The sequence below is a fragment of the Eleutherodactylus coqui genome, chromosome 8 (genome assembly GCF_035609145.1).
Source record: "Eleutherodactylus coqui strain aEleCoq1 chromosome 8, aEleCoq1.hap1, whole genome shotgun sequence".
NCBI lineage: Eukaryota > Metazoa > Chordata > Amphibia > Anura > Eleutherodactylidae > Eleutherodactylus > Eleutherodactylus coqui.
The window spans coordinates 98,281,116-98,308,172 of NC_089844.1; the positions used below are offsets into that span (position 1 = coordinate 98,281,116).

Below are 27,057 nucleotides of genomic sequence, written 5' to 3' on the forward strand. Positions count from 1 at the left end.
CTGAAAGAAGTAAAGGGGCCCTTCTCCTAGGGGTCTATTAGCCTCCTGGGATAACTCATCTAGATCATTCAAAGCCTGAATGTCCTCCACATCGATCCCTAATTCTGCACTCTTTTTACGGTTTTGAATGGCAAAAAATTTCCACCACTTCAGTTTTCTAAAAAAAAGTGCCATGTCTTTTTTCCAGATAAATGGATCAGAACGATGTGTGGGGACAAAAGATAGGCCTTTTTTGAGAACCTTAATCTCATCTGGAGATAGGGATCACGAGGAAATATTAATAATCTGAGAATCATCCTCGTGTTGAGGGAGGCTTAGATTAGTGGTCCCTTTACCGATTAATGTATTCTGTGCTATGGCCATAGATATATAGTTCTCTATTGTTGCTGGGGGGGAGGGGGGGGGGCCTCTGCGTTCTTGCATCATGTACATAGATATTGGTGGTCCTAAAAACGATCCCTTGTGGGTTATAGTTTCTACCTCTGTTTCTGGGTCTTCCTCTTCTATGGCCCCTACCTCTTGATCTCAGGTTAGGTGGTCCCTTAGAAGAGTGTCACTACCCGAAACCTCACTTTCAGAGGAGCTTGGTCCTGATTCGGTTAGGGTAGTTATATCATACGCTTTGCTTTCGGAAAAATCTTTCATGTCACGCATGAATTGGTAAGGTTTCCTATCTTTAAGACAGTTTGTATATTTCTCAATTGTGAGCTTGAGAGAGTTCTTTCCTTTTTCTCAAAGTCCACTTCATCCGAGAATTTTTTGGTCTCTTTAATTGCTTCATCTTATAGTTTACCATTATTTTCATGCGTTTTTTTCTCCTCCTGTAATAACAAGCGCATGAATCTAAAAGAACTCTCTGAGGCCTCCTGTTCCCACAACTGCATGCATGGTGAAGTACATAATTTTGGTGGTGGTAAAGTTGTTATTCTTAAACCTCTTGGTATAATTTTATTCTCTAGATATTTAGATAATCCTTGTACCTCCCACCATGAAGGAGTAAATTCTTTACATGTTACCGTAAGGTGTTTAAAGGCATGGTTAATGGACACAGTTTGGTTACTGTTCAATAGGCTATCATTTGAGAACATCAAGTTGGCTTCCAACAACCAGGGTGCCGTGTCGACACTACCTAAAAGAAAATTGTTTTCCAAGTGAATGGACCGTTGCATTTTTTTTTGCAGGTAAACTTTGAAGTCCGACCCCTATTTATTTTAAAGTCATAGCATACCATAACGATATGCCATCACTTAAAGAGATGGTAATGATCCTTTATCTGCATAATACAATTATTGACAAGTATTTAAACTTTTAGTTCTGTTGCCCTTATGAAAAAAAAAAGCATATTACCTGCTTGTGGAATTCTCCTCAAAGGGATACAGGATCTCTCCGTTGTTACATATTTCACAGATGAAGCCCTTCTGACTACAAAGACTGCAGCTGTAGACATGCGATGTAGCAAACTTGATCACTTTTGTTAAAAAAGGAGCCAACTTGCCTTCAACTACCTGCACAAGATAAAAGACATATGGAGGTAGATTCAGACAACATTCTCATCATACCAAGTGCCTGGAGATCCTTATAAACATGTACTTTAATGAACTGCATGCATTTCTTATTGCAGGATGCAATAAGCCAAACTATTTAGCTGAAATATTGTTTTCCCAGATAAAAGGCAGGATTCAATAATCCAGCACTGTTCAGTGAAAGCCAATGTATCGCAAATATAGACTTCATGTGTTATCCGATTCATCATGATGTGGAAGCTAGAGTTTTCTCCCAGCACCGCTCATCTGGAGATAAAAGGGGGAAGTTATTAAACGAGTTGTTAGAGTTAAAACTTTTATATGAAAATGGATCTTCCATGTGAAAAAAAATAAAAAAATAAAGAGCTCATACTCGCTTGTTTCCCGCAAATCCCTTGCCGGCAGTTCTGGATCTCATCGCTGACCTAATGTTTACAGGCTGCAGTCAGCTTGTGAAATCCCATAAACAGGCTGCTGCAGCCAATGATAGAGCCGTCATTGGCTGCAGCAGCCTGTTTATGGGGCCATAGAGGTTGACTGCAGACTGTAAACGTTACGTTAGCAATGAGATATGGAGCCACTGGTGAGGAACTTGCAGAGAATGAGGAGATGTAAGTATAAGATTCTTATTATATATTTTTTTTACATGGGGGACTCATTTTCAGATAAAAGTTTTAACTCTGGCAACTGCTTTAAGACCGATGTTTCACACGCCAGTCTTAATAATATTTGTTAAAATAGCAGCATATCCCACAGAGCTTTCGGGGTATATGAAGTCTGCTGAAGTATTAACAGACACAAGCACCTTAATTAGAGATGAGCGAGCATACTCGTTAAGGACAATTGCTCGAGAGAGCATTGTTCTTAGCGAGTACCTGCCCGCTAGGAAGAAAAGGTTTGGGTGCCAGCGGGGGAGAGCAAAGGGGAACAGAGGGGAGATCTCTCTCTCCCTCTCTCCCCCTTGCTCACTCCCGCAACTCACCGCTCACCCGCACCGGCACCTGAGCCTTTTCTTCCGAGCGGGCAGGTACTTGCTAAGGACAATACTCACTTGAGCAATTGTCCTTAGCGAGTATGCTCGCTCATCTCTACTCTTAATACATTTGGTGCAACTTGGGCTGAACTTCCACTGCAAACTGAAATCTACGGCAGCTATGAGCAGGCACAGATTTCCTCTATAATTTACACCATCTACAGAAACCAGTAAAGGGAGGAAAAGTACAAATCTAGTAATGTTTAGAATCCAATATGACGTGTGTGCATGTACACTCCTTGTGAAACAAATCAAGCAGCTAGAAAGAGTTGTCGGAATCAAATGAAACTTTCTCTGTGTGATTGTAACATTGATATAAGTGATTACAATATCGGAGCAAAAGCATCATTTATTGTGGAAAACTGACCCCTTGAAGGGAGGCTCCTATACCCTGTTATACTGCCTCTAGATTGGATACAAAATGTGATATGGGTGAGCATGGAGGCTCTAGTACCCTGTTGTACCACCTCTAGCTCGGATACAAGATGTGATATGGGCAGGCATGGGGGCTGCCCATACATGGGGGCAGGCATCCCAGATGGTCCCATACATGTTAAATTAGTGATGAATCTGGTGACCGACCAGGCCATGGAAATGTCGTAATTTTGTGGAAGCATTCATGTGACCCCATTGTGCTGTGTGACTGAGCAATATCCTGTTAAAAAATGCCCCTTGGAAGCTGCCATGAGAGGAACACATGTGGCTGCAGGATGTCCTGAACATATAGCGGAGCGGTCATTGTCCCTCGTACCACTACTAGAGGTGACCGACTGTTGTATGGGATGGAACCCCAAACCATCACACCAGCAATGGGGGGCAGTGTGCCACTGCAGCTCCACAGCAAAGGCAGGTTTGAGGCTCCCACCCCTAGATTTCCAGACACAAACACGGCCATAGTCAGTGTGCAAATTAAACCTGGATTTGTTGCAGAAGACAACCCAGTTCCATTTCATAGTTGTCCAATTTCACCGTTCATGACACCACTGCAAACGGAAGCAACAGTGGGGGGGTGTCAAAGGTAGTACATGTAATGTATACTATGAGACAAATGTCCTTCAGCCAAGCACCTGGGAATGGCTCTGACAGACACAGGGGCCTGTAACAATGGTGCCACCTGTCTCTGGATGACAGACAACAAAACAGTTGGAGCTGCTCATGCTTGTTGGATGATCAGAAGATCCTCTCTACTGGTAATCTGCTGCGGGTGTCCGGAGGCTCCATCGCCTTGTGTGCCCTCCCCTCAGCACTGATCTCAACACCTCCTAACAGTCTTGTCAGAATGGCTCGGGTGACGGACAATTTGTTGATATAACTATCCAGCTTCTCGCATTCTAATAATGCATCTCTCTCAAACTCTATTAAGGGCTCTTCCACACTGGGGACAGATTTTCCAGCAATGCGAGAGTGAGTGAAAACGCATAAGTTTGAAACCAATGATTTTCAATGGTTTCATTCTCATTTGCGGTGTTTCCACTCACTGTAAGTTGCTATAAAAAAAACTGCGATATCGCCCATTGTTTCCAATAGGGCCAGCAGCAGCAGTGCTTGCCCCATTGAAATCAAGGGGAGATGATGAAAGAGCTTTGGAATCCCCCATAGCAGAGAGAGAAGGGGCGGAGCTACAGGGGATCTCCTACATATCTCCTTATATTTGGAGAGATAGGAGGTGGAGCCGGCTCAAGGTTGACTCAGCTATCCTAAGTACCTAATACGTACCCAGCTTGCTGGGGGGAAATGAAGAAAAAAAAAATAATAACCTGAAAGCGCTATAGAAACAACAAGTCCCTTTCCCCCCTTACCGCCCCCACCCAGTTTGCTTCCTAACAACTGATTTCCACATGTAATTCCTGTACTGCCCGTGTTCCCCCGTGCCTTATCTCCCCCTCCCACTCCTGTTACTTCCTGTATCACCCCCACCCCTTCTTTTCATATTTATTGTATATCACATGTAATCTGTTGTATTTGTCTGTGTTCTCCCGTGCTTGCGGAATAAGTTGGCGCTATACAAATAAAGATTATTATATATCCTCCTGACATATAATAATAATCATGCTAATAATAATCATGATACCTGCGGTTTGGACAACCAGTTTGAGTTGTCTCCCTTTAAGTATGGAAGTTTCATGATACACAATTCCCTAACATTCTGTAGATCATGTATTTTACAAGTTCAGGCGAGATGTTAATAACCAATTAAAGTTTCCCACCAATGTCTTGCAGACGACGTCAGCAGAATACAGGTGTGCACTGCTGACACATGCTGAAAAGTACTGCAACAAGCTGTGCAGATATTGCACGGACGTGATACAATATGCTGCTCGTTGTCATAAATAATGAAATCTTGTAGCATTCCCAGTATAAGGTTGGGAAGGGAGAGTGTGAATCTAGACTGCCACTGGCCTTCAACCATTCACACAATAAGGGGCTGGCAAATACGCTTCAAGAAAAGCACAGCAGACTAATGAAGTGGAAATACACAAAATATTCCCAAAGAACACACAGTTTAACGGTTTTATTGCATTTAATTAAGCAACAATTAACCCGGTTTTATGGGTTTCTTGCTTTGTTTTCTTTAGCTGTTGCGCATAGACAAATCTATTATCATTACTTTGAGAATGTAATCCCAGCAGGAGTAGACTGGGAGACTCATAAGATGACATGACCTATGGCCTAAAGGTCAGTGGTTTACTTGAGCACAGGTCAACTGTGATAGAAAGCGTCTGTGTACGTCGTTGGGCTAAAAGAAATAGCTGTTGCTTAAATGAAATGTTCCTCTTAGTTTATGTCACACTGCTCCTTTCATGGCATCTTACAAGCATATGAAACGACAGAGACAAATGTAGGGATGAGATTATTGCTTTTCATTTTATATATAAACTGGCAGAGAAAAATGCCTAAAATACATATAAAGTGCATGTACTACCTATGGTAGTACATCGGGCGTTTGTGTAGCTGCAGATCTACATGTATATACAAATATATAAACTTATAGTAACTGGAAGTACATTGATAGACCAGTGACTCCCTGGAGTTTCACTGTGTAGTAAACTGTGCATTAAAGGGGTGATCCTAGAGAGTCCTTGCAATTGGTCACCTCCAGCAGTCCTATTGAAGTAAATGGAGCACACATGGCCAGTGCTCCATTCATTGGGGGATGTTCATGACCCTTCTACTCATGTTCCGTTAGGGTCCCCAACAGTTGTACCTCAAACGATCAAATAGGAAATACCTTTTGTTTGTTAGACAACCCCTTTAATTTCCTAACAGACAATAGGGAAGAAATTATATATATATATATATATATATATATATAAATAAAACTTGTTACGTCCGGGCTGGATGCCACAAACACCTCGTCCAGATTGGAGAAAACAGTTGTCCAATCTAGTAAAAACTCAAAAGAACCAAACTATTAACAACGGAACTAAAGGGGAAAAGGGAAATCTCACCCCGATGTACTAATAGGGAAATCCCTGCCTATAGCAGGGCAATCGCCTTGATGAGGGCAGCCCCATGTCAGGAACCTGAAGGCTTGCTAAACTGACCCTAGATGAATAGAGGAATGACAATAGACAGATGTTTAATGGCAATAGTTATAACAGTACAGGAAGCAGATGTAACACCTCAGTTACAAGTTGGAACACCAGGGACTTAATTGAAAGTATGGTGAGACCAGAGAGACTTGGACAGGAACAGAATTCAACCAACAGAGAAAGCAGAGGAATAACCAGCACCCTATCAGAGGAGGGACCAGAATATATATACTATAACAGTGGTTGCCGATTGGCCAGCCAAGGATAAATATCTCCATGACGACACATACCAAACATCTGAACACCATCAGACGGAGGAAACAGACAGGACTAGACTGGGGCATCTGACCACCATCGGATGGGTGAAACAAACAAAAAAGAACTCAGACCCATTATAGACAACACCATACAAAGAGACAAACGTCCAAACAGTACGCATGCACACAGCAGAATAACTGGTGTCCGTGTTTGGGAACAGTCAAAATAAATACACAGCAGCTATGGCTCATTGGCTGGCTAGGGGAATCCCCTCCCTGTCAGCCAATAAGTTAATACAGAGCAGAGTGTTAAAGGGGTTGTCTCGCGAAAGCAAGTGGGTCTATACACTTCTGTATGGCCATATTAATGCACTTTGTAATGTACATTGTGCATTAATTATGAGCCATACAGAAGTTATCAGAAATTTTTCACTTACCTGTTCCGTTGCTAGCGTCCTCGTTTCCATGGAGCCGTCTAATTTTCAGCGTCTAATGGCCAAATTAGACGCGCTTGCGCAGTCCGGGTCTTCTTCTTTTCTCAATGGGGCTCCGTGTAGCTCCGCCCCGTCACGTGCCGATTTCAGCCAATCAGGAGGCTGGAATCGGCAATGGACCGCACAGAAGCCCTGCGGTCCACCGAGGGAGAAGATCCCGGCGGCCATCTTCAGCAGGTAAGTAAGAAGTCACCGGAGCGCGAGGATTCAGGTAAGCGCTGTGCGGTGTTCTTTCTTAACCCCTGCATCGGGGTTGTCTCGCGCCGAACGGGGGGGGGTGTGTTGAAAAAAAAAAAAAACAACCGTTTCGGCGCGGGACAACCCCTTTAAGGCAGCAGAAACGCTGTCCTAAGCACTCACTCACGACGTGAAGGTTGCGAGTTCAATCCCTGCATGCATGGTTCAGGTAGCCGGCTCAAGGTTGACTCAGTCTTCTATCCTTCAAGGTCGGTTAAATGAGTACCCAGCTTATTTACCATAAGTTGGCGCTATACAAATAAGGTTTTATTCATACATCACCTGAGCAGAGAAGAGCCAGACATAAGTTACTGAGGAATTTCCGACAGATGACACCCAAGGGAACCTTTGCAATGACAGTAAACCCAAAACGAATTTCGACAGCAGTCAAAGGACATTCTTCAGTGACAGTAAAGAGGCATTCCATGGTACCCCAGTTGCAGACCAAGCGGACACAGAGATGTCACCCTGGTTGCACTTCCTGTTTGTGGCTGGCACACTGCAACAGAATCATATCCCAACCCAGAACATATAGTAGCAAATAAATAAAATAGCTATGTTTAAAATCCGAGCATCTCAATTTTTCTACCAAGGCCTCACCAGCCAGAACATGGTGATACCTTAGCGTCATCAATAATTGAAGTCCACACCAAAATTTACAATGTATCGCAATGTGTCTTTCGCTTTTCTCTTGAACCCCATGAAAAGGTAAAATAAGCAGAAAAGGAGCCAATTATGTTGCTAAAAAAAGGTAAACCACCTGTACAATGATAACGTCTGCCAAAACTGTCTCCCAAGTTGTGCCCCACTAACAACTTGTTGCTACCTTATCAATGAAGCCCACCACACAGTTGTGAGAAACCCTGCTCAAAACTCATGTGCTCCATGATCATGAGCTAGTCCACTCTGAACCAGATATACAAGGTTTTATGATTGTTCATGTGTCTCAAACTTTTATCAAAATGTCATCAAACTTTATTACATTTCAAAAACATTTACCTTTATTGTCAAAGTTCAGAGAGAATTCAAACTAGCACATAATAGTCATGTAACTGCTAGCAGCCATGTATTTACATGTGATTTTTAGGTTTGAACAGAAGGCAAGAGGTAAGTGGCTGAACATGAACTCTGGACTCCTATGTTGTGCTTTGCAGCCTTTGTTACTCTGCTATAGTTTTGCTTGTTCTGGCTTTATCCAACTATGTGTTCTATGCATCTACTGAATGCGTTCATGACTGCACTTGCTTTGTGGCCAATCACATTAATTGCTGGTTTATATTAAACCGCAGCTTAGGCCTTATTCACATGGGGCGAGTGCAATTTTAGTCAGTGAAAAACTAACCGAGTGTATGCACGTTTTACATCAGTTTTTGCGTTTTTAGTGAGCAAGAGCCACCTGAGTGCAATGCGTTTTTCACATGTGTCAAAGAATGGAAGGGGTCTAATTGAGGTCATGTAAAACTCCCAGTGAAGTCAATGGCTGCATGAAAAAAAATGAAGTAAACACGTATACCATGCGAATGCATTGCATTTTTTGAATGACTGCATTCTCTTTAATGGGTCTGAGTCCTATCAGTTGCAAACTTGGACAGAACCCCAATGTTGACCAAAATAATCAGGACACAGTTAGGGTCAATTCACATGGGTAAGGTTATCAGTTAACCAGCTGTCCTGTGCACCCATGAATGTGAGCCTTTGTTTTGAAGTTGCAATCAGAGCCTGGACTTGAAAACCCCAAGTCCTAGACCCATACCTATAATCTGAATTTCAGTATGTACCCAGAGTCCTCAATCTGGGCCTGTTTCCATAACCCTGAATAGGAATGTCCTGTATGTTGAATCCTGTCCCATTATCTTTAACAGTTTATTCCAGGTCAACCCTAAAGCCATGCCCGGTATCCAGGATTGCAGTTTGCTGCAACTCCATGATACAAACAGCTAATCAGACAATATAGTAGGGCAAGGTTTCCTAACTTCTGTCTTCAAGGCACCCCCACAGGTCATGTTTTCAGGATCTCCTATAGTAACAACACCCGTGGCAATGTCTGAGGCACCGGCAATAATTACATCACCTGTGCAATACTGGGGAAATCCTGAAAACATGACCTGTTGGCGATCCTTGAGGACTGGAGTTTGGAAACACTGCAGTAGGGCATGTGTTTCTCACCTGTAAGACAGAATGTGATGATGTTTGATGAAAATTTTTGCAGTGGTATTGGGAGTTTTTATGGCCAGCTTAAAAGCGGTTTTGTCATTTAAAAAAAAAAAAGAAAAAAAAATTATATATATATATATATATATATATATATATATATCAATAATTACCTATTCCTCCCCAGACAGTCTTCTTACCGCATCTTCTCCTCGCTGATGTTCTTCAGTCCCCCTGGTCACCTCACCTCCAGCCGTCTGGATCCTCTTCTTCCTGTTATGGAGCGTCCATTCTCTGCATTCTTCTTCCAGCAGGTCAGTGTAGGTTACGTCACTAGTGACGTAACGTACATTGCCCTGCAGGAAGGAGACTGCAGAGAATGGACGCCTCGTCACCAGAAGAAGAGTATCTGGCCAGCTGGAGGTGAGGTGACCCGGGGGACTGCAGGAGCCAGGAGAAGATCGTCAGGGAGAAGATGCGGTAAGCAGACTGACATGGGAGGAATAGGTAAGTATAGAATTTTTGTTTTTTAATGACAGAACCCCTTTAAGTTGCAGTCTCTCCAAACCTAGCAGCAAATATAAAATCCTTCCAATGAACTGATCTATCTGTTAGCCATGTATTGCATGCAGTATCCGGGGGAGTCTGGAACCAGGTTGTATATAACTGAAGTTCATACACTGCCTCCGTCAGCCACAATGGATGCACAAATGGTGAGAAGTGACATCTGTTGACAGGAAATCCTAATCTATTCTAAAATTCTATTTTTATTATTTGTATCACTTAGAAATGTTCACTAAAGAATAAAAACTGTTGCTCTATAATTGCAGCTGTTGTGACCGTATTGCACGGCTATGATAATACAATGACTGCCTTTTGTTATAGCTGGAAGTAATCTGTAAACTGATCTAGTGTTATTGTGCGACAAGTCAAAACATACTACTATTTCTAGCAATGCCATAGCCTCTGGTGATAACACAGACTGCTACATCAATATGGTTATTTTATGGTTAACCTAAAACAACCACACATAAATTAGCTGAAGTGCTCAAGTACAAGCTCCCGTCTTGTGTCAAAACCCACTTCACCGACATCTAAGCGAGCGCGATAACCAGTCATACAATGTGACGATGTGTTTAAGATGTATCCCATTCATGTAAACATCTATTAATTGCTCTGAAAACATTTACATCAGAGGAGGAGATCAATAGACTGGAAAGACACATGCTAATCATGGAGTTCTCTTTCATCCTTTGTACTGTGATTCAGGTGCCAGCTTCACTGTGGTTCCCAAGGTTCACAATAGTTGGAGACCAACATAAGTGGGAGCGTCACAAAATACAGAAGGTATCAAAGTCTATCTGCACAGCTGCACTACCACGATCGGCTAACAGTATAGAAGAGATGCTAAGTACTTTGGAGATCTGTTATCAAAACAAGTCAACATGGCACTTTATAGGCAATTAAAGGGACAATATTACAAAGCTTTTTTGTTACTTCTTGTCTCGTAAGCCAATCTAAAGACAATTTTGCAGATGAACCTTTAGTGACCACAGTATGGCCATACAGATTTCCTTGCACTGCCCTTCTTCATTCTAGGCCATCAGAATTTGAACATTTTCATTTATCTAGGATGTGACGGGGTTGTCTGGACACCGGATAGCATTTCTGCAATAGCTCTCCCCCTGCAATAGCCATCCCCCTGATGAGCGTTGTGGAAGAGGATCAAAAGCGGAAATTGCTTGACCGCTGCAGGCATCCAGAGGCTCCAGTGTCATCACCAAATTCTTGGCATTAGCGCTCACATCCTGAGCGACAAAATGCCAGGCGTTCAGAATGGAGATGCTGCAGGCTCTAATTGGCTACAGTGATCAGGTGACTTCCACAACAATCATCGGGAGGACAGAGGTTGTACCAAGATATACGTGGGATAGGAAATAAATTGCTGATCACTGGGGGGCTCAACACTGAGACCTCCTATGGATCTTGAGTACAGGGCTCCGGTGTCTCCCAGTCATTCTCATTGTGGGGTTACTGCACACCCTCCGCAGTGAGGAGGAGAGCGAATAGAGCGCTGGTTGCCATCAGAAGACAGGAAGTACAGATGCAGCACAGTGCTCTCATTGCTTTCAATGGGAGTGAAGCCTGAGCTCGCACCTCCTTCCCTGTTCGCCTATGACAACATCTGGGCTGGTCGATCAGTAGAGGAACGGGGGTTTCAGGTGATAGACCTCTATCTATGAACTACTGATGACCTATTCAGAGGTTAGGTCATCAGTGAGAATTAAGGCAGACAACCCTATTAAAGGGAACTTTCATGTTGCCCCACCTTTGGGCAGCATTAAATATAGACAGGCTCCCGCATTACAAATTGCTTTGTATTACTCTGAAACGCTACAGCATTTTAGACAAAACATCGTTTTGAAGCATGCTGGGAACAAGGAGAAGTCGTTTGGGCAGCTGCTCGTCTTCTTTATGCTCGGCTCAGCATTATTGTAAATGGGGAGAGACCAGTCATATAAACCAGGTTGGACGGGGAAAGGCCAGCAGATGTCCATTCTTCCTGTGTCAATCTCATTTTGATTTGGGTTTTCTCAGATATGCCGCAGTGTTTTAGAATAAAACATAGCAGTTTGCAACAAGGGAGCCTGTTGGTAATTTATGCTGCCTGAGGTTTCCTAAAATCTTATGTACATGGCATGACAGTCGGTGTACCGGATGCTGTACGGTGACCCAAAGATTACCTGCAACTCCATACTAAAGAGTCAGAGGCATTCTATGTGCTGCTATATGGTGCACTGTGCGATGCTTCAGAGACATTCCATCCTAAAAGCAGTGCTTCTAGGGGTAAATACCCCCATAATACAACATCTAATAGCGCACGGGTCCTCAGCCCTTTATACTTTGTGAGCCATATTCAACTTTAAATGGTGGTCGGGAGCCACTTTCATATAAGAAAAAGGTTAAAGGGGTTGTCCTGCGCCGAAACGGGTTTTTTTTTATTTTTGCATAGGCCCCCCGTTCAGCGCAGGACAAAGCCAAGGGATGTGGTGAAATAAAAAAGAAAATTTTACTTACCCGAATCCCCTCTGCATCTTCTTCTTTCTTTTTCTCCAAGATGGCCGCCGGGATCTTCACCCACGATGCACCGCGGGTCTTCTCCCATGGTGCACCGAGGGCTCTGTGCGGTCCATTGCCGATTCCAGTCTCCTGATTGGCTGGAATCGGCACACGTGACGGGGCGGGGCTACGCGATGATGCGTAGAAGGGGACGGAGCCAGAACGCCGCTCGTGCCCGGACCGACCAGAAGGGAGAAGACCCTTCTGCGCAATCGCGTCTAATCGGGCGATTAAATGCTGAAATTAGACGGAGCCATGGAGACGGGGACGCCAGCAACGGAGCAGGTAAGTGAATAACTTCTGTATGGCTCATATTTAATGCACGATGTACATTACAAAGTGCATTAATATGGCCATACAGAAGTGTATAACCCCACTTGCTTTCGCGGGACAACCCCTTTAATATATTAAACATGGGGAAATAGAAAATCTTGACAGTCTACAAGCGTTGTATCCCAGATTCAAGCAACAAATATGAGTGTTACAGCCGTGTGCATGAGGCCTAAGATTGTTAGAGTGACGGATATAAATAATCTTATGCTTCATTAGTCAATACTACTGGAAGTACGTTTTAAACACCTTGAGACACAGGAAACACACAGTGATTACAAGCAAGAAAAACGATGGCTACATTAAACTTTACTGCTGAAAATCAATGACCAAACCAGAACGTCTAAATATACACCAATGACAATGCCAAGATGGCCTAAGCAGTAATTTGCAAGCATGGTAGTTATGGTAAACCTAAAAGTGAGGAAAGTGCAGAGATTTCTAAAATGTGGGCTGTGGGCCAACAGGAGCAATAAACAATGTGGTTTAGGGTTTCTAGAGCATTTTGCAGGGATGGTTAGAACACATACTTTATGTAACGCCAACCTTTCTCTCGGACCCACAAGTAGAGGGATCTTATGTTTCACAGTGTTTCGATGTGTTAAGACTACTGGGAATCAGTATTAACTATTTACATGTACGCTCCTTTATTCCAGAGTGGATCTTCACTTTTGCATTGCAGGTTCCCAATCCAGTACAATCATTAATATAAGTTTGGTGAGGGTTCCCCACTAGGTCTTATATTTTCAGAAAGTGTGTATATAGAAACACTGGAAATACTCAACACTAGAGCATCTAAAAAGGCCAAATGTACACGTGTTTGGATACTGGGTTAGATATAGGTTATATTGAATCTTTTCCCATAACACTATATCAACCTGCTTTATAACATGATGGTGGCACATCAGACTGCTTTTCCAATGCAATAGGTTCTCTTTAATGGCAGTCAAGCCCTCTATGGTGCAGAGTGCTAAGGCAGCAGAAATGCAGTCCTAAGCTCTCGCTCACGACCTGAATGTTGCGGGTTAAAGCCCTGCATGGATGAAGTAGCCGGCCCAAGGTTGACTCAGCCTTTCATCCTTCAGAGGTCGGTCAAATGAGTATCCATCTTTCTGGGGGGTAATAAATAAATTACCTGAAAGCGCTCTGGAATAAGTTAGCGCAATACAAATAACAAGAATTATTTTGTTTATTCTTAGAAGATTGATAGCAGAAAGAGACCACATGGTCCATGTAATCTGCTCTTACATTTCTCTTAGGATGATAAATATTGATCACATGTAGAGATGAGCGAGTACCCAAATGCTCGGGTCCTTGTTATTTGGATCGAGCTTTTCGTAAAATTCGAGAGCTCTATTCAAGTAACGAACCCCATTGACTTCAATGGGAGACTCAAGCATTTTTGTATGGGACCCGCCGGGTGCCGACCTTTTTTTCCTCTCTTTCTTTTTCTCTCTCTCCCTCTCTCTCTCCTCCTCTCCCTCTCCCCCCTCCTTCCATCCATCCCTCTCCCCCTCTCCCTCCCTCTCTCGTGAATTTGCTTTACTGGTAGGCATACATAACTTCATTTAAAGTGGCAATTCAACAGCGGGTGGTTAATCTTTCAATCAAAAATTTTGGCAGACCGGTTTCAAAAATTCTTCAAGAATTCATGGAACTGTGAATTTGCTGATCAGTATGCACACATGGAGGCATACTTTACTGACATTTCAAAGATTAATATCACTAAGCAAAGGAAAAAGAAAGACATAACCCATAATGCTGAACAGTTTGATCACTGTAAAACTTAAAAAAAACGCATAAAATAACTGTGTGCAAAGTTACCAAACATGCAAAAAAAATTTTTTTGTAGCAGCAGCAAATGCAAACTGTTCATGCAGGGTGTAAATATCTTTTTCAAGTAAATTATATTTTATGCTTCAAAAGTCTTTTATTGAATAACTACACGGTGCATACAGGAATGAGTTTACATTCAAGATATGCATCAATAGTTATATGATATAATTCCTTATTAGACTCAAACTATATAGTTCTTCTATTTAATTAAAAATTAACAATAATAAGAGAAAAAATAGGTCTACGCTCACGTCAGGTGCACCCAGACCTTAGCTTAATAGCATAGCAAAGTTTGAGAAAACTAGAGGTGGAAAGAGGGAGGTGGTGTTAGAAGGGTGAGGGTGGTGGTGGGGTGGTAGAGTGCCCAACAACCTGTAGCCTCTTCTAGTAATATTTGGCGAGTGGAAAATGAAGAATGTAGTAAATTGGGATTACGGGGTCGCAACACCCGATAAAAACCAAACATTTAGGCGCGGAGAGTCACGAAACGTTAGCCAAGCTGCCCAAGTATTTTAAGCTGGCATGTTTGTTGTCATCATTCGCTCCAATCTCTTCCATGTGTATTATTTCATCTAATGTCTCTATCCATTGTAGGCATGTGTGAAGTGATGTTGATTTCCATAATTTGGAAATAAGCTGGTGCATGTCTAGGAAAAAAAATTCTGGTGGGCTCTTTTTAGTCTGTGCCAAAGAGCCTGGAAGCAACGAAAACAGCACTATCACTGGGGGAAAAGGTTGAGGATGAATGGTAAACTGCGTTGAATAGGTTATATATGTCATGCCACAGGGGCCATCAAATATGTATCAAGGAGCCTGTACCTGAGCTTCACCTACAGCAGGAGTTTGAAGTCTGAGGGAACATTTTGGCTAGTCTTATTGGGGTTTTATACTATTGAGTTAACAGGTTATAGTTGAGTTCCTGGCCTTGGCTAGAGATAGGGTCTTTGTGTGTCAGAGTGAGAATTTTGGGCAATTGTTCTTCTGTAAAAGTTATGCCTAGTTCTTTTTCCCAACCGCGCTTAAATACCAATGAGTCTCTCCGTGTCTCCTCTGTCAGCAAGCTTTGGTATACTTCAGAGATCTCTTTTGTCGGTGATGTGGATGACATACAAAGTTTCTCAAGCCAGGATGGAGGGGCCACGAGTTGTGACCAAGGGCTAAGATATTGTAAATATGTACGTAACTGCAGGTACTGAAACCTTGCTCCGGCCAGCGGACCCTCATTGCACATCAGAACATCACAAATCACCCCCCGAGACCACATCGCACACTTGGGGGAAGGATGTTTCCAGTTTGGAGAGCAGTACGGAGCCGCCAAACACCATCAGTTTAGGGTTACCCAACAGGGACATGAGTGGAACAGGTCGGGATACCAGGTTTAGGCACGATGCGAGCCTGTCCCATGTCTCTATCAGTTCGCTCTTGAATGGTGATAAGCTAGGCACCTGCCAGGCTGACCGGCAAGGTAGTCAAAAAATACTCTGGGCTTGATACGGTGTGGCATTCTGTTCAATTTTCCCCCATAGTTTGGAAGAGCAATTATGCATAAGTTTCAGGATACTGGTAAATGATATTTTAGATAAAGCGTTAAACACAGTATATAAAAATAATGTTTAACAGTTACTGTACTCTTAACTTTTAGGTGTTGCATACCATGCAGGTCACATCATTTTTTTAAAACTCCATGCCCATTCCTACCTCTTGTGACAAGGAGGCAAAGGAACATTACAAGTTACATATTCTCCATTGCAATTCAAAAATTTTCAAAAACATTTCTTTAAAATTTTTCAAACTTGAAAATTTATAGAGGAGTCAGGATTTGAGGAATCCTCACCTGGTTCCAATTCATCTTTGTTTCCTACATAGACAAGTGACAATTAGAAGGGCTTTCACATACAAGTCATTTAACATTTTCCCACATATCAAACACGAAAACAGATTTAAAAGGGAGAAATCTCAATGGATATGATGATGCATCGTGCCTCCTTCCGTAGCTGCAGCATGCTTGGAGTTCAGGGAAATATTGGTGGGTCTTGTGTTCTATGCAATGCTAAAACATCTCTTCTAAGACCAATGGTGGCACCCAAGTAGCTTTGGACATAATAGTTTCCCTTTCTTACTACAAAGAAAGGAAATATACTTACCACTATAGTATCTTGAAGCAGTCTAAATCATGTCCTCTTCTTCATCATCACCATTGTCATCAATTAAATTTTACAGCACAATACCAACACAATATGCTACAACTTTCTCAATATTCCCAGATTATCCATTAGGATTGTACAGACTTTTTATTCTCAAATTTTGACAATCTTGTGCAGCTTTTCTTGCTCTTTCAACTTCAAGTCTGACCACTTCTTTTGCACTTGGTCTCTAGCTCTTAATATGCTACATTTTCAAGGTAAAGTTCACATTACGTGCTAAAGTATCCTATCCTTACAATAATCCGAGCTCTCATAGTGATTGTGCCTCATATCAGTCTTTTTTGTCCATGCGTTGAAGAAACATCTCCTTCTTTCGTCCACCAAGTGGTGATGCTCTTCTTCTTTCATTGGCCATGTTAATTGTGTTGTGGCAGTTGATCGGTGTGGGTCCCAAGTAGTGGATAGCTCATCAATATTGAAGTCCTGAAAAATTAATGGTTAGCAGTGGGGTGGAATGGAACATATCAAACTGGAACATGTGTTCATGATTGAAAGGCGTTTGAGGAGAAAGCGATCTTTCTCTTCTACGGTCCTCATCCAACTCTTCAAGCAATCACTTTGTTAACAAGTCAGTAAGTACTTTTTGCAGTATATGCATTGCTGTTCAGCCATATGGCGCATTATTACCTGCGACATTGATCCCTATTCCCTCATACTCATCCTGCTCATTAGAAAGTAGTTGTTTGGCCTGCTGTAACAATTTACTGGTTCTGTTGGCAGACTTTTCAGCTTCTTTTGCTTAATTGCACTACTGAGATATGCGGATGAACTGCTGATGTATGAGGGTTGCTTTTTGCAATCGAAGAAGAGTTGGCTGCTGTGTTCTGATCACTTCTTTCCACTTTGTCCCATGTGGCATACACAAAAAGAGCGAACGAAGACGATTAATACCAAAGTTTAATAGTACACAATTTTACATAATGAAGGATGCATCCATACATATGAGAGTCTATGAAAATAGGGTAGTGAAGACATCAACAGAACTCTGGCTATGCTACTCTGTTTCTTTACCAGTCAAATGAAATAACACAAGCCATTAACACATGATAGGCCCCTGAAGTATAGCAATGAAATAATAGACCACTGTGATAATAGGACCCGATAGAGAAATAAAAGAACATTCATGTTTATACCATACTGCTAGCAGTAGGAATGACTTCCTTATATTGGAAACTGATACCTAACTGTCTTTTGTTGGGTCACTACAATCCTGCAAGACATCCAGTTGGGATTCCTCTTGGGACATTAGAGACTGTGATAGCGGACCGACTCCCTGATCTTTTGTGAAGGTGAGCAGATCATAATACCACAACCGTGGTGTGTACACCTCATCCACTCCTGACCCAGATCTTTCTGGCATCTTGACTTTGTTCATATTCTTTTTTATAAACTGAATGGATCTTTTGGATTTTGTCTTTTTGCATTGATTTTATATCTTCTCCTGGATAGTATTTCTTGCAAACCTCCACCAGCTGATCATATGCCTTGGCTTTCTTGTTCCCGTTACAGTAGTCCATACTCTTCACTTACCATAAGCTGTAACTTTCAATGAACCCTCAAACTCTCTGCCGTCACCATCCATAGTTACCTATAAAACATAAAAACGATTTACGTTTAAATTATTTTTGTTACTTAGCGATTACTACACTTCAACAAGAAATGCAAAATAAAAAGGTGGCATCAACATGAGTACAATGTGCTTACCTTTCAGGTGAATGAAACAATTTATTTCAGAGCCCTTGAAGCGAGTCCTCCAAACTTGCTTTAGGTGTTCTTCCAGGTGAATGGAATAGTATTTGTTCAACAGCTTTCCAACCGCTCTAGTGACGTGTTTCCAAAAACCAATCAGCAAACTCTACATGGGCCATCCAGATCTGAAAATCCATCTCTCTTCTCCCCTTCACTTCCCACTCTCATCCGTGAACGATTTAACAAATTCTGTTTATACCGTTCGATTTTCCGCCAAGCAACAATAAATTTTATATTAGCATAAAAGACGTGCAAATGAGCAAATTCTCCTTCATTGTCGGATTGCTGGGCGCTTTCACGAGGCACAATTATTGTTCATATTTGCTCGATTTAACGATAATAATTGACCACGTATAAGTCTGAGCTTACGCACACATTTGAACTGAATAGCAATATTTAAATGGCTTCTCTTAAGGCCCATTTACACGTAACGATTATTGCTCAAAATTCATTAAAACGATGGCATATGAGCGAAAATTGTTGCGTGTGAATGCTCTCATAATTTACTCTTGGGCTGAACGATGATTTTAAGGTGAGTTTAAAATCCATAGTTCAGCTGGAGAGTAGATAACACAGACCAAACACTGACTTCCCCACCGGAGCAGCTGATTACATTGTATTCATGCCATCATCCCATGACAGCCCTTGCAAGAACAAAGGAGCTGATTGCAGAGCTTAGACCACCTGCTGAGTTCAGCAAGCAGCTCCTGGAAGCTCATTTGTCCACAAATAGGCTGATAAAGTGCCCATTAGTACTTTGTGCAAAATGATTGCTCAAACTGTCAATCTTTCAATCGTTTGAAAGATTGTCTTTGCGTGTAAATGAGCCTTTAGTCGTTGTTTTGAACACACACATAACAAAGATCCCTCAAGTTACAATGGCCTCAAGATGCAATATTTTCAACATAGAATGGCCTTTCAACGACCACTGTAACTTGAAACCAATTCCGGTTCACATACAGTCGATCTGTGGTACGTGCATTTTGCTGTTCACTGTTAAAACACCGGTATTACCGAAGTGCATACTCTGAATTGTTCTGTACTAACACTTTTACATGTACGGTATTAATGTATTACTGCACACCGTACTCTGCAGTAATACATGCTCTGCTCTGCACTTTGCCAGGATGAGCTGCTCCCTTGGACACCAGGTGAGTGCAGCTCCATTTCATTCTTTGGGTCAATTGTCCTCACTATAGAAAGTGATTTGCATCTTCCAGAAGCTCTGTTGGACCTTTATTGCAAGACTTGTTTTGTCAAATATGCAAATATGACAATTGATGGGTTTTATTATTTTACAGTAGATTCAATGCAGCAACGTAATACTAATTATGAAAGATGGATTGCTGGTACCGCAAAAATACGACATAACCATTTAGCTTGCATTAGCATAGTTGAATTTTGCTTGTCGTTATCTTCTGGTGTAGAGCGAATACATTTCGGTCAAGAGTTATACTTCGCCTAATCTCAATGGTATATAATAGAAGGTTTATCATTTAGTGATTTCTGTATCTTACTCCATTTCATTCTGTTATGTGCTAAAATTTCAAATATACTTAATAAGTTGAAGACAGCAGTTTTCTTAGAGGCCCAAGTTGCAATTGAGAAGATTTATCATGCCAACAGTGGTACCTAGTCAGTAGTAGGCCGCAAAGTAAGTAGTAAGCAAATACATATAACGTTTTTTTGGAGTTTGGGCAAAAACTGTTGACCTTAAAACTAAGAAGAGAAGTTTTTAATATATATTAAATTTTATCACTTGATGTCCATGTAATTACGTTGGCAACGTTGCCAAGAATCAAGCAGCTAACGACGATTTAGTGCGGTTTTAATGCTAGTTTCAATGCCGCATTACAGCCCATTACGCAAAGAGAATTGTGAAGCCAGAGATGGCTTGGTGAGTGTAATACAATCATCACTGGCGGGGCAGTATATAGAAGCTGTCACGCTTTGTCTATCCGCTTGTTAAATCTGAAAGCGTCTAATTAGTTATCATGCCTGCTAAGGGCTGCGAACAATAGGGAATAAGGAATGGGAGGTACACTTGGGGGCTGGTAGAGCAGACTGCCAAAGCATCTTTGGCTTGGCCTCCTCTCTGAACTTAGGTCAAGTCTCTGATGCAGCGTGTGTGAGCACAGTGCTGCTGTCCCATTTTTGCAGGGCCAAGCTATCTCGCTGGGAAACTCGAGTCCCGCTGGGAACGTCTAATCAGCAAGTGAAGTACAAGAGCAACGAAACAGCATCACCTGTTGATAAACAGCTTTGTTGGTTAAAGGGCAACTATGCTGCACAAAGTGTCCACATCTGCACTTCTATTGTCCAAGATTTCTACCGCACAATGCTAGCAGTTCAAACTGCTTCATGAGTTTTACCAAAGTACAGCAAATGATCTGCATGTTTGGGTCTACAAGAAAGGTACAATATTTAACATTCTGGATGCCAACGTCCTGCATTTGGAATGACAACTTAGGATACGTTTGTGATAACCAACCCCAAATTCACTTTAGGTTTTTAACAGTCAAGAGATCTTTTATCTATAAAACAGCATTTACTTTAAAGTGGTATTTCAAATCTTAGTCAATCAAGGCTGGTATGGGAATAGATGTCTGTGTGCCATGGCATTGAAGTGAATGTGTGTTATGGAAACAATATAGAATAGGCATTTTGGCTGTTTTCACAATCCCAGACACCTCTGCCATGGTGTACCGACAGGTATTCCCCTTTAAGTCATGATTGACTGGGATACGAATACCCCTTTACATGAAGTCTGTCAGGTCTTCCTGTCAATATAAACTATATATTATAATATTAAATGAAATGGTACCATTTTTTTTCCCTCTGAAGTTCCCAACAGGGAAAAAAGTTTTAGAAGGGCTTTCAGTGCTGTATGCTAATCCATGCGAATCCCTTGGCACTTTGAGGCCTGAAAAAGCCTCCGGTTAGGGGCTGAAACGTCGCCTTTTTAGTGCTGATTATGGAGGATTAATAAAGAAATGTTGTCATTTATTACTGTGCTGCCTGACACTTACTTTCTACTATTGATCTATTGGGACGGGGATCCAGCCCAGAGTTTTTGGCGTGCATGCTTAAATTTTGCTCCAGCCGTAGTGATTTCCGGCGTATACTTTATCGAGTGATGTTGACATCTATCTTTTCTAAACTATATATTATAATATAATATTAAATGAAATGGTACCATTTTTTCTCCCTCTGAAGTTCCAAACAGGGAAAAAAGTTTTAGAAGGGCTTTCAGTGCTGTAAGCTAATTAATGGTGGACTATCTGATGTATGGCGCACCTCATGTTGTGATTTGGGATCTCTCCCTCCTTCTTGAACTAAAAAACACCCCTTTCTCCACTGACTAACATCCTGCAATGGCCACTGGAAGAGGTCTTGAATTCCGTCTACTGTGTGCCTGTGCAGCACTGAAGGAGCAAGCGCATGCAGTCATTTCCTCTCAGTCTGGGCAGATGTCATGCATATATGCCATCCCCAGTTCAGTGAAGGCCTGCTATAGATGGAATGCAAAACATCTACCAGCGACCATTGCAGAATGCAAATAAGCAGAGAAGGGGTGTTCTTTTTAGTTTAAAAGGGAGGGACAGAGCCCAGACCACAGCACAAGGTGAACCACCCATCAGACAGTCACCCATTAACTAGCATACAGCGTGGTAAGCCCTCCTAAGGCTATTTATCCTGATGGTAACTTCAGAGGGAGAAAATAAAAGTACTGTTTCATTCACTATGCAGTCTCACATATTATAGTACTAGCTGATATACCCGGCTTCGCCCGAGTTAATTTGGTACTGGTGTTTATCTGGTGTTCACACGGAAAATCTTATGAAGTCGTGGTTACTTTAGAGATACCAAGGAAAAAAATATGTTCACCATTTTGCATAGTTCTCTGCGTTACCCAGAAAACACCACGTGGAGGTAACCATGCGACATTTCCTTTATATAAAATTACATCAAGGGAGAGAATTAGATTACGTACGTAAAATTTGGACGCTGATTCTTTTGCGCTTAGAAATGAATAATCGAGTTGGGACCCATTAACTTTTCCTATTTATGACATAATCAATGCTCGTGCCAAATTTCAAGTTTCTATGACATCGGGAAGTGAGAGATTTAGATTCCGCACATAAAAATTTGGACGCTAATTCTTTTGCGCTTAGAATTGAATAATCGAGTTGGGACCCATTAACTTTTCCTATTTATGATATAATAATCAATGCTTGTACCAAATTTCAAGTGAGAATTAGATTCCGTACGTAAAATTTGGACGCTAATTCTTTTGCGCTTAGAATTGAATAATTGAGTTAGGACCCATTAGATTTTCCTATTTACGACATAATCAATGCTTGTGCCAAAATTCAAGTTTCTATGACATCGGGAAGTGAGAGCATTAGATTCCGTACATAAAATTTAGATGCTAATTCTTTTGCACTTAGAATTAAAATAATCGAGTTGGGACCCATTAGCTTTTCATTTTTATGACATAATCAATGCTCGTTCCAAATTTCAAGTTTCTATGACACCGGGAAGTGAGAGAATTAGATTCCGTACGTAAAATTTGGACGCTAATTCTTTTGCGCTTAGAATTGAATAATCGAGTTGGGACCAATTAACTTTTCTATTTATGATATAATCAATACTTGTGTCAAATTTCAAGTGAATTAGATTCCGTACGTAAAATTTGGACGCTAATTCTTTTGCGCTTAGAATTGAATAATCGAGTTGGGACCAATTAACTTTTCTATTTATGATATAATCAATACTTGTGTCAAATTTCAAGTGAATTAGATTACGTACGTAAAATTTGGACGCTAATTCTTTTGCGCTTAGAATTGAATAATCGAGTTGGGACCCATTAACTTTTCCTATTTATGACATAATCAATGCCTGTGCCAAATTTAAAGTTTCTATGACATCGGGAAGTGAGAACATTAGATTCCGTAGGTAAAATTTGGATGCTAAATTGTTTGCGCTTAGAACTGAATAATCGAGTTGGGACCCATTAGCTTTTCCTATTTATGACATAATAATCAATGCTCGTACCAAATTTCAAGTGAGAGAATTAGATTCCGTACGTAAAATTTGGACGCTAATTCTTTTGCGCTTAGAATTGAATAATTGAGTTAGGACTAAAGATGAGCGAACGTGTCCGTTACGGACACATCCGCACCCGGACACCGGCTTTGCCGAACACTGCAGTGTTCGCGCGTAAAGGTCCGGGTGCCGCCGGGGGGCGGGGAGATGCGCGGCGGCGCGGGCGGCAGTAGCGGGGAACAGGGGGGAGCCCTCTCTCTCTCCCTCTCCCCCCCACTCCCCGCCGCACCCCCCCCCCCGCGCTGCCACGGCGGCCCCCGAACTTTTTCGCCCGAACACTGAAGTGTTCGCAAAGTTCGGTGTTCGGGCGAAAAAGGGGCGGGGCCGAACGTGTTCGCTCATCTCTAGTTAGGACCCATTAGCTTTTCCTATTTATGACATAATCAATGCTTGTGCCAAATTTCAAGTTTCTATGACATTGGGAAGTGAGAGAATTAGATTACGTATGTAAAATTTGGACGCTAATTCTTTTGCGCTAGAATTGAATAATCGAGTTGGGACCCCTTTACTTTTGCTATTTTGGAGATAATCTATGCTTGTGCCAAATTTCAAGTTTCTACGACATCGGGAAGTTGGAGAATTAGTGGCGAGTCAGTGAGTGAGTCAGTGAGTGAGTCAGTGAGTGAGTCAGTGAGTGAGTCAGTGAGTGAGTGAGTCAGGGAGTGAGTCTGTGAGTGGGTCTGTGAGTGAGTCAGCGAGTCAGTGAGAGTCAGTGAGGGCTTTCGTCTTTACATATATAGATATAGCTTTTAGATTGAAGAAAAGCAAAACTGACAGATGTTTTTTATGAATATGTTCACACTAGTATCTTCATCAAACATAACGAAGCTGTGACACATCCATTGTGCGACAGATGCAAATAGGGAATGATGGATCCCATTAAAATTCCTAATAAATCGTAGCTTGGAAACTTAGTGACATCTGAATTTACTAAGAGATGGTTAACAGCAGTCAGTTAAGTATGTAGTCGCGGCTTCAACAAAATCAAAAGACGAACTTCAGCCAGTCTGAGCTGAAGAAGAAAATCTAAACTCTGAGTGTCTAGCCTGTTACTGCGTGTTGAGAACTTTGTCCAGGGCATCAGTGAGGAGGACACGTTCCAGAATTGCTATAAGCTGCACATTTCTTGTCCAACACTACTGATGTACCCTATTTTTTGAGCTATAAGAAGGACATAACTATGAGATGCAACTAGGTTTAGCAACAGAAAACAGGAAAAGAATGCCATGCTAATTAAAAATTCCCTGGTGTCCTGGAAATAGGCGATGGCTCACCTACTGTACGGTTTGTCCAGTTTAGGTCAGTATTCGCTTAGGAGATTGCAGTATATAACTATCTCTTTGGTGTCATGTACCATTATTATACGGGCATTACTTGTTGCACAGTACATTTGGTAGTAGACTAGTATTGTGATCTGCCATGCAACCTTATGTAAGATAAAACACTGTTCATTACCAACTATGCTTCTCGTAGGTCTCCACACCCTTTAATTATATCTTATGTGCTTTAATGTTTTTATGATTGTTGTCAGCTGATATTAAAATGAAGATTTATTTATAAGTACTAGTTCAGTCTTAGGGGCATTGTAGAGTTAGTAAATAATTACATTAATTAGTGCTGACTGTAAAAAAAAAAAAAAAGTTTAAAAAAAAAAAATTCATTCTTCTGCATTCTTACCATCCCCGACTCCTCTCAGAATGCTGAATGCAATATGCACATAATGTTCGGTTTTCTTTCCTGCCCTGCACTGATCAGAGAGATCACTCCTGAGCAGGAAGAGAATATATAGCTACAAGGTGCACAAGGTGTTCAGCGTCTCCTGCAGCCCCACACTGATTGGTCAGATCAGCATGGAGCATGGGGGAAGGAGAACTATGATCTGCACAATTCTTTCAATGATCAGAGTGCTCACAAGGAATCACTAGAGAAGCAGTTAGGGTGGTCTGACACTGTCAGGATCCTTTACTGTGGACTATAAGATGCAAGAACATTTTAGCAGAATTGTTTTCTCAGTAAAATGTCTCTTATACATAATAAATTATGGTAATTACCTTGTAAAACCCCCTCATTGCTACCTCATAAACCCTCCCCCTTTGTTTCCTATGATCAACCTTTAATGCAGTTCCTGCATTGTTCATTCCAAGTCCAGGGAGGTTTAAAGGGGTTGTCTCGCGCCGAAACGGGGTTTTTTTTTTTTCGGCGCGAGACAAACCCAAGGGATGGGTTAAAAAAAAAAAAAAAAAAAAAAAAAAAATATATATATATATATATATATATATATATATATATATATATATATATATATATATATATATATACACATATATATATATATATATATATATATATATATAAATAACTTACCCGAATCCCCGCTCTGTGACGACTTCTTTCTTCCTTCTCCAAGATGGCCGCTGGGATCTTCACCCACGATGCACTGCGGGTCTTCTCCCATGGTGCACCGTGGGCTCTGTGCGGTCCATTGCCGATTCCAGCCTCCTGATTGGCTGGAATCGGCACACGTGACGGGGCGGAGCTACGATGAACACGCGGGACCAGCTCTCCGGCACGAGCGGCCCCATTCACCAGGCAGAAGACCGGACTGCGCAAGCACATCTAAAAACGCCAGAAGACAGCGAATTTAGACGTTTCCATGGCGACGGGGACGCCAGCAACGGAGCAGGTAAGTGAATAACTTCTGTATGGCTCATAATTAATGCACGATGTATATTATAAAGTGCATTAATATGGCCATACAGAAGTGTATAACCCCCACTTGCTGCCGCGAGACAACCCCTTTAAAGATCGATGAATGTATAAAAGGAAGAGGAGTGGCAAACATTCTGCAGCCACAAGGAGGCGCAGCGCTGAGAAACTTCTGCACTTCCAGGATCAGTGCGTAGTGCTACTTAGCCGTTACATTGTTGTGAACACCTGACCTAAATAGTTTTTTAAGGCTTTCCCACCCACGGACAGATATGTGCTGTGGAATCCACGGCAAGCGTCCACATCATGGATCTGCAGTAAATACTGACCATAGCATGCAAATTCTTTCGGCACACTTGCGGAAACCAATTGCAGTTTCCGGAAGCAGAGGAAAAATCCTAGCATGCTCCGCAGATTCCACATGGACAGCTTCCATCGAAATCGCAGCAAAAATGAAAACCATCCACAGCACCGATGAAACCTGAAAGTACCAGGTACGCGTGGACGCCGTTGCAGAATGCGGCTTTGTCGTGTGCAGGGGGCCTTAGTTTTTTGCTATGAAGGTGGAAGTTAGAACCATTAAAGGGGTTGTCTCGCGGCAGCAAGTGGGTCTATACACTTCTGTATGGCCATAATAATGCACTTTGTAATATACATCGTGCATTAAATATGAGCCATACAGAAGTTATTCACTTACCTGCTCCGTTGCTAGCGTCCCCGTTGCCATGGTTCCGTCTAACTTCGGTGTCTTCTTGCTTTTTTAGACGCGCTTGCG

General features: G+C 41.9%; 1 protein-coding gene across 3 annotated transcripts in view; it reads right to left on the reverse strand.

The window, feature by feature from the left end:
* Window positions 1–27,057, reverse strand: part of PLEKHM3 (pleckstrin homology domain containing M3) — a 180,317-nt gene that overhangs the window by 30,677 nt on the left and 122,583 nt on the right. For 2 of the 3 annotated variants that reach the window (XM_066576110.1, XM_066576111.1), the window contains exon 7: window positions 1,348–1,505. In XM_066576110.1, coding sequence (XP_066432207.1) covers window positions 1,348–1,505 — 158 coding nt within the window. Of the gene's footprint in view, window positions 1–1,347; window positions 1,506–18,089; window positions 18,307–27,057 lie in introns of those variants that run through there. The other variant, XM_066576112.1, reaches the window with a different exon arrangement.